We start from the raw sequence: 8,898 nt of genomic DNA on the forward strand, positions 1-8,898 counted from the left end.
CAATCATCCCACTAAATTTCATAAAAATCGGCTCAATTTACATGTTTGACCTTTTCGTGACCTTGACCTTTGACCTTTGACCCAATCACTCCCAAAAACTAATCGACTGTTCCTTAGGTCATGACCAATCATCCCACTAAATTTCATAAAAATCGGCTCAGTTCTGTCTGAGTTATACGAAGTACAAACAAACATTTTGACCTTGACCTTTGACCTTTGACCCAATCACTCCCAAAAACTAATCGATTGTTCCTTGGGTCATGACCAATCATCCCACCAAATTTCATAAAAATCGGCTCAGTTCAGACCGAGTTATACGAAGTACAAACAAACAAACAAACAAACATATTCACAAATAAATAAATAAATAAATAAATAAATACACAGCGGCCAAAACATAACCTTCTGGCGAAGGTAAAAACACAGATATATCATAATTCTCAAGTCATTGTCCCACATACAAGCATGCTCGCCAGTGATTCCACATGTTTGAGAAGAGTCTCACAGAGCTACATTTAGGTCTGGCCAGGACAGCAACTAGGGTATTTTGTGACTCAGATGCCCTGCACATGAATTTATACATAAGATTTCGCAGCACAGCTGCACAAGTAGGTACCCCAGCATTGACAAACATTTGTCTTGCACTTGACCTCCTAGGAATTCCGAACAGCATCCTCATGCTGTCATTGTATGCCACCATAAGTTTCCTCATGCTGCCCTGTTTATAGTGGCACCACAGGTGTGCTGTATACAATGGTGTACAGTATGCTTTAAAGAGTGAGATCTTGACCAACTCAGAGCACATACTAAATTTGCGGCACAACATGTTCGCTTGCACATACAGCTTCTGCCGTTGCCTGTAGATATCGCCATCATCTGTCAAGTCATTTGCAATTATGTGGCCCAGATATTTGATCTCACTGCATTCAGAGAATTCGGTGCCAGCCAGATAAAAAGCAGGGAAGGGTGATTGTTTGTCCTCTCTGCTCCTTATGATCATGATCTTACTCTTAGTAGCATTGTATTTTATGTCACACTCGTCTCCATATTGTGAACATATTTTTAGTAACTGTTGCAGACCAGCCGTACATGGACTAAGTATAACCAAGTCATCTGCATACATTATGTGGTTAATTATTAGGTCACCAGCCCTACTGCCAGTTCCACACCTATTTAGAGACATAGACAAATCATTCATGTACACATTAAAAAGAAAAGGAGATAAAAATCCGCCCTGTCGGACACCATTAGTGACAAAGAATGGAGTAGAGGTCACATTCCCCCATCTCACCCTCATTGTCTGATGTGGTTACCAATAGACCAGTATTCTAGTTAAAAACCCAGGTTCCCCATTTTCGGTCAGTTTTAAAAATAATTTCTTATGATTGATGCGGTCAAACGCCTTGGACGCATCAATGAAATACATGAACATTGAAGTATTTTGTGCATTACATCTATGTACGATTTCCTTTAAAACATATATACACAGGTCTGTGTCAAGTTTTTCCTTAAACCCAAACTAGTTGTCTGTAGTCCAGACATAGGTCTTTATTCTATCCAGAAGCACTGTCTCAAGTATTTTAGATAGGACACTCGCCAGGGAATTGGCCTATAGTTTTCTGAGCTATTTATTTTCCCAACTTTATCTTTTATTACTGGTACCAGCACAACTGACAGCATGGAGTCAGGTAAGACTCCATGTACTAGTAGACCTGAGTAGCACATAACCATCAGAGGACCTAATTTCTGGCTGGCATACTTGATGTGTTCTGCTGTAATATTGTCCAGACCGCACGACTTATTCTCTTTTAGCTTCACCATTGCTTCCTGGTCTTCAGCAGGAGTTACAATAACATCATTATTAAACTCAACATTATCCACTATAAATAAGTCACTTTTTACACAGTTTAGCAGCTCAGAATAACGTTGACGCCATAATTTTGAGATCTCTTTAAGCCCACTCACACCATCTATATTGGATGGGAGAGGGGTTTTGCAATTATTAATAGATTTTATTTCTTTCCAAAAGTCATTAATATTATTCTTTTGTAGCTTCCTTGCTAAAGAATCAGCCCTCATAGTATTTTCACTTTTAATGTAGCGTAGTGCACATTTACACCGGGCATTTGTGTGTTTTTTATCCTCAAACAGGGGGCCATGTCTACTTTTCCCTGCCTCAGCCCCCTTTTTAAAAGCATTTTGGGCCTCTGCATGCAGAGCTTCAACATGGTCCCTCCACCCTGGTTTAACATTAGATACTTTTGTTCTGCGTCTATACAGAGGCTTGCTTTCCATATAAAGACACCTCACAATAGCTTCATACATAGAACACAACTCCTCACCATGTTGTACATTATTACAGTTCATATTCCGACATAATATATCTTTCGGGATTTGGATGTTACCCAGCAAAGCATCATACTGATGTTCATACATAGCAAGGTCAGTCTCAGACAATTTTGACCACTCTATTTTGCCAACATCAGTGATGTTATCTATAGGCAGCAACACAGGTAAACTGCCTGTGTTCAACACCAAAAGGAAAGGTATGTGGTCTGCAGTAGCCATATCATAATCAATGTTTATGTCTTTGATGGAGTTGTGGGCATCCACAGTACACAGGCAATGGTCTAGTCAGGAAGTGGAGTGCCAGGCCTCACTTACATATGTGTAGCTATCATTGGGTAAAAGTATCTTGCTAGATAACGTCAGCCCACTGTCAGAACAGAACTGATTTAAGTGATTTCCAAACAAAGAATTTGCATCAGTTACATCAGCATTCAGATCCCCAACAATATAAATAGATGTGGTAGGATTGTCCTGAATAAATGCCATTATAAGCGCCAGTCTGCTGAGGTACTCATCCTCATTTTGCCTACATTCATATGGTGTGTAAACATTTAGAATGATTATTTTCTTGTCATCACAGCACAGCTCAATTGCAATAGCCCAGTCAACTCCTAACCTTATGACATTAACTCCTTGGTCAAGTTTTTTATTCCACATCGTGGCCACCCCTCCTGGAATCCTCTCCCGGACAACTTTAGCACTCAAGTCTGTTGTTGATTCCCCTGCCGCGTGAAAGTCAGTGCGTATGGAATTAAGTCCCTCCAGATCTTGCTTAGCCAGGAACGTGTCCTGTACACACAAGATGTTGCATCTCTCCAATAGCTTGTCTACCACAAATCTGCATGATTTATCAGTTTCACTGTGGCCAACACGCAGCCTGCGGGCATGAATGAATAGTTGCATGAATGAATAGTTATATCTGTAACACTTTATTTTAGGGATACATCTATTAGCACTAATACATACAATGTTAATGCCTGCATAAGTACCTTGTAAGGCATGTACTAAGCAAATGCTAAGGCCTACTAGGTTCTTACTAAGGTTAAATTGGTAATAAATCCCTTATTGTGCATGAACAAGACATTTGCAAATACATGCCTTACAAATGTTTGATTTTGCTTTGTACGTGCCTTACAAGTTACTTATACAGTAACATACAGTAGTATGTATTAGTGCTAATAGATGTATCCCTAAAATAAAGTGTTACCGTTATATCTAAATGACATGCAAAAAAATATATACAGCTTCATATTTAGTGGAACATACCTTTTTTCCAAGGTCTAACAAAGTTGGAGATTTCCCATTCTTTTTCCCATAGGGAGACAATATAGGAGATACTTGGGGAATAGGCTAAAATTTTAAACAATGAAATATCAATTTGAAACTTTCACAGTAATTTACTCAAGCAAAGACAACTATTGCAAGTTGAAATATGATGATTAAATATGCACATGAGATCACATCTACTTAAATATGTGGTGAATTGCAATAACGGATAAAACATAAAATAAAAGTAATGATTCACACTTTTAATTGATACTTAATCCACCTACATCACATATGAAAAATCTGTCTTCATCACTTTAGTGGAACATACTTTTTTGAAGGTCAGAAGTAGCAGATTTCCAATTAATAATGAATGCATTTCACCATTCAGTGGGTAAAATCGGATACTTTTGACCTTGGGAAAAGTATGTTCCACTGAATTGATGAAAGTAGATTTTTCAACATGTGATGCAGAGGGGTTGAAGGATCAATATAATGTAGAGTAGAGTAGAGTAGAGAAACTTTATTGATCCCCGGGGGGAAATTCAGGTGTCAAGTAGCTACATAAAAACAAACACAGACATGGGCACAGACACAGACACAGACATGGGCACAGACACAGACACAGACACAATGTATGAACCATTGATATTGTAATTTGTTTTATGCTTGGTCTGTTACCATAGTAATGATGGGATTTTCGGCTCTTCTTTGAGATGCGGTTCCATTGGCTCTTCTTACTATGGAGAGCCGGCTCTTTCGGCTCCCAAATGGCTCCCAAACGGCTCCCTACATATATAGCTTACATTATTCATAAATTAATAGTGTTAATTTTATTTAAAAACATTTTGTTTCCTTATTGACATTGTGAAGCACTTTGAGCAGTGCATGCTGTGTAAAAGCCTTTTATTATAATCAGTCGTTAAATAATGACCCAACATAAATACGAAGTACATTAAAAAGGCATTAATACATGCTATGTATTTCTGATTGCTATGAGTGTGTCTGTAACACCTGCGCTGTAACCACTGGCACTTTTAAAGGATTCACACAATGAGAGGGACATTAACATTCTGCTTCTCCTTTTTATTCTATTGTTTTGTAGATGACCCTGACATGGATGAATTTCAATTAGAAATCGAAGAGTCCAAACTGCAAACCAGCATCCAGTGCACACCACTCCCAGGTAGACTTAATTTCCTTTCTCATCACCATCATGATTTAGGTACTGTATACCAGAGGTAGCCAAAGTAAAAGAAGAAGTAAAAAAACAAATCCTGTCGTTTTCTTATAACGCAACTACAGTAACTTAACAGAGGAACTGGTCTACAGTTACTATAGAACGATAGTCTACACTGATTTTATCAAATTTCCGAGTTTTCTTTTTAGGTCTATACATAATATTCTCTTCTTCAATGCCCCTCCAAGCTGTGGAAGTACATCTTGCAATGTATTATAATATACAGTATTGCTCAGAATGATAGCCATGGCTTTACAAAAGTGAGTGAATGTCAAAATTCTTCAAATTAATTGTACTTTCATGAGCAAAAAATGCGTTGGGGACACTGCACTTTCAAAGCAAGAAAATTAGGAAAAATAATTACATTTTATAATATTTCACACAGAAAACAAAGAAATGCATGTTCATAAAAATAGCAGTGTTGACACCTGTCTTTGAAAACTAACAAATTATTGAAAATTAAACTTTGCTTGGCATCCTAAAGTAATATTTTACTGCATACCCATGGTTTCTAATAACAGTTTCACATCTGTGATTAGGTATTGCAGCCCATGTCGATTGTATTACATTCCACAATTCCACTGCGTTTCTTGGTTTTACCTCACAGCATATTTTGTGTCAACTCACAAGTTTTCAAGGGTATCAAGGTCCGGCAATTGTGGTGGCCACTCCATTAGTTGAATGCTGTTTGTCTGGAACCATGATTTTGTTCACTTGCTGGTGTGTTGCCTTGTTGAAACATCCACATCAAAGGCATTCCCTCTTCAGAATAGGGCAACATGACAAACCATTTTTGAATTTCCAAAGACAGATGTCAATACTGCTATTTTTATGAACATTGTATTTCACTTGCTGTGAAATATTCTAAAATAGAATTACTTTTGACAATTTCCTTGCTTTAAAATAGAATGTGCACTGAATGTGCAGTGTCCCCAATGCATTTTTGCTTATGAAAGTACAATCTACTTGAAGAATTTTGACATTTACTCACCTTTGTAAAGACACTGCTATTATTTTGAGCACAACTCTAATATTGAAATGTAATGTATTGTATGTGTAATATAATATACCTAATGTTCTTTTCCACCAGGCCCTTTCAAGCCGTGTGAGTATATGCTGGACAGCTGGGTGGTTCGTCTGGGCATGTGGGTGATAACTCTGATCTCCCTGGTGGCCAACAGCCTGCTGATCCTCAGCGTGTTTGCCTCGCCCACCTACCTCTCGCCCGTGAAGTTCGTCATTGGCACAATCGGTGGCGCCAACCTCTTGACAGGGCTGTGCACGGGCGCGCTGGCCGCCGTGGATGTACTGACGTATGGCAAGTTCGCGCAGCATGGCGCACGCTGGGAGTCGGGCGCGGCGTGCCAGGCCACAGGCTTCACGTCGGTGCTGGCCTCCGAGGCGTCCATCTTGTTCCTGACTCTGGCGGCTGTGCAGTGCAGTGTGTCAGTGTCGTGCGTGCGCGCCTATGGCAAGTCCCCGTCCTTCAGCAGTGTGCGGTTGGCCGCAGTGGCATGCGTGCTGCTCTCAGTGGCAGTGGCGGCGCTGCCCCTGGCCGGAGTGGGCGAGTATGGCACGTCCCCGCTCTGCCTGCCATCGCCGCTGCCCGAGGGGCGCCCATCCACACTCGGCCTGATGGTGGCGCTGGTCATGATGAATTCGCTCTGTTTCCTGGTCATTACGAGCACCTACATCAAGTTGTACTGGGACCTGATGAAGGGCGAGTTCAACAGCATCTGGGACTGTGCAATGATCAAGCACGTGGCCTGGCTCATCTTCACCAACTGCCTGCTGTACTGCCCTGTGGCCTTCCTGACCTTCTCCTCTCTGCTGGGTCTATTCCCGGTGGCTGAAGAGGTCATCAAGTCAGTGCTGCTGGTGGTGCTGCCTCTACCCGCTTGCCTCAACCCACTGCTCTACCTGCTTTTCAACCCGCACTTCCACGAGGACGCCCGCCTCTTCTGGAGCCGCGCCAAGGTGGCGCCACCACCCGAGGAGACCCTGGACTCTTTCGTCTCCATGGAGACAGAGAAGAGCTCCTATGACTCCACGCAGGCGCTGTTGTCTTTCAACACCATTGCCAAGGTGGACAGCCTGTTTGAGACGTCGTCATCATTGTCATTGTCATCATCCCCCGCCACTGTCGTCGTCACGCCTGCCATGCTGACCAAGAGAGAGGTGGAGGACCGCTACCCGCCCTGGTCCCCTTCCGTGCCCCTAATCCCGTGCCAACAGAAGGTGGTGATGCCCGTGGGTGTGGGTCGGGAGTGTGGGGTTGGGGTGGCGTCGTCTATGGCATACCATGGGTCAAGAGCCAACAATAACAACGGACAAAACGTGGCGATGACTAATTGCATGTCTTTCCCCGGTGTGGGAGTGTGTCAACCACCAGCATCTCCCCTTGTGCCCCGTTTGTAAATCAGCTATCTGGCCATCACAGACTTATTATAAGGACCATTTCCAGACAGGGTGAAAGGAAGAGAAACAGAAGGAGGACAAACAAAAAAAATACTGGATACTGCAGTGAATAAACTTTTAACGTTTTGGAAAATTATATGATGACTGTCTTGATGAATGAACAAATTGATTGTGTGTTTTTCTCAAGGGAGACATCAACCATTGTACTATTTCACTGTCACAGGGAGTCAAGATTAATTTATCTATTCAGGAAGCTATGTTCTATGGCGACTGATTTTCGGCACCTACTACACAAGAACTACACAATAATGGGTTTTGGTAAAATTGGGAAAAAATAATAAAACAAGAGCAGAGCAGATAGATATTTACATGTAACCAAGCAACACTGTCCGTGTATTTCTGAACTTATGTCTTACAGAGGGAGTTAACAAGCCATGGTTATGGGAATGGATTATTAAATTCAGATTTTCATATGTAGATATTAAACCAAAGTCACACTCAACTCGCCCCACACCACAAGGGGAAGGTGAATGCCTTAATAATCTGAAGATCTGATATATTCAATGCATTTCGTCATTGATCAGTCTGCTCCACATGTTAATATTTTCTTTCCTCTCTCTGAGGTGACATCAGTTGAAGTCAGTAGAAATTTTTAAATGTTCATTATCTTTTTGTTGTTCCACAAATGCTTTGCACAACCTGTTCTGCCTTGTATATTTTACTATATAGAAACTGCCCAACCGGAGTATGAGGGCCTGCATTTCAAGGGTTTATCTAGAGAAATTGTGACAAGACGAACTGTGACATTTTATGGGTTCAGAATGTGTTTTTCATTGATAACATGTCAAGAGAAAAAAAAGTTTACATGTGTCATAAAAAGGTTGAAAAGGGAATTTACTAAAACAATTCAATTCCAGACGCTGAATTGTAGCAAGTTAAGTTGATTAACATGTGTATACCCGTACACCCACATAGTTCTTCACAATAACTGCACTGTAGTTGAATATGAAAGCAATCCCTTGACTTGTATAATATGTTAAGTATGACAGTCTGCAGAAAGTTACAGGATGCATTTCCATATTTTTCCCATGTGTTTTAGACTGATAAGAGAGTGAATGAGTAGTCAGGTTGGATGGCCATCCACATATGTGTATAGTAGGCTAGCTGTTGTTTGTACAGTATAACTACCTCTGAACTAGCATGCTATTACTTTCATTGTACCCCAAGTGTGTTGATTCCCTCTTTTTACACAAATATGTTAAATTTATATATAATTTTATATTAAAAAATGAATACCATAGTTTGTAAAACACAATATTTTGGATGTACATATTTTCATTTTTCTGTACACGTACAAATAAATCTGATTTAATAAAATGATAACTTTCATATATTTAAGTTGCCATTACTCCCGAGAAATATGTCCACTGCATCAATTAAATTTATTCAGATGAATTCAGAACAAGAGAAGAAACAAACACTTTTCAGTTACATACTGTAGATGAGAAAAAAACGATACACCATGCATGTGTGCAGAAACAATTTACACACCTAAATGACAAACTTTCAGAGCACACAAATGAGCAGCAGAGTAGTATAAGAGGAGTTGTGGGATCTGAGCAGCA

The 8,898-nt window shown here is 40.5% G+C and overlaps 1 protein-coding gene across 1 annotated transcript in view; it reads left to right on the forward strand.

Annotated features, from left to right (window-relative positions):
* Positions 1-8,612, forward strand: part of LOC134457400 (leucine-rich repeat-containing G-protein coupled receptor 6) — a 266,153-nt gene extending 257,541 nt beyond the window's left edge. The window contains exons 17-18 of the mRNA XM_063209416.1: positions 4,721-4,801; positions 5,946-8,612. Coding sequence (XP_063065486.1) covers positions 4,721-4,801; positions 5,946-7,273 — 1,409 coding nt within the window. The 3' untranslated portion in view covers positions 7,274-8,612. The remainder of the gene's footprint in view (positions 1-4,720; positions 4,802-5,945) is intronic.
* Positions 8,613-8,898: the final 286 nt, after the last annotated feature.

This window comes from Engraulis encrasicolus, chromosome 10 (genome assembly GCF_034702125.1).
Source record: "Engraulis encrasicolus isolate BLACKSEA-1 chromosome 10, IST_EnEncr_1.0, whole genome shotgun sequence".
Classification (NCBI taxonomy): Eukaryota; Metazoa; Chordata; class Actinopteri; order Clupeiformes; family Engraulidae; genus Engraulis; species Engraulis encrasicolus.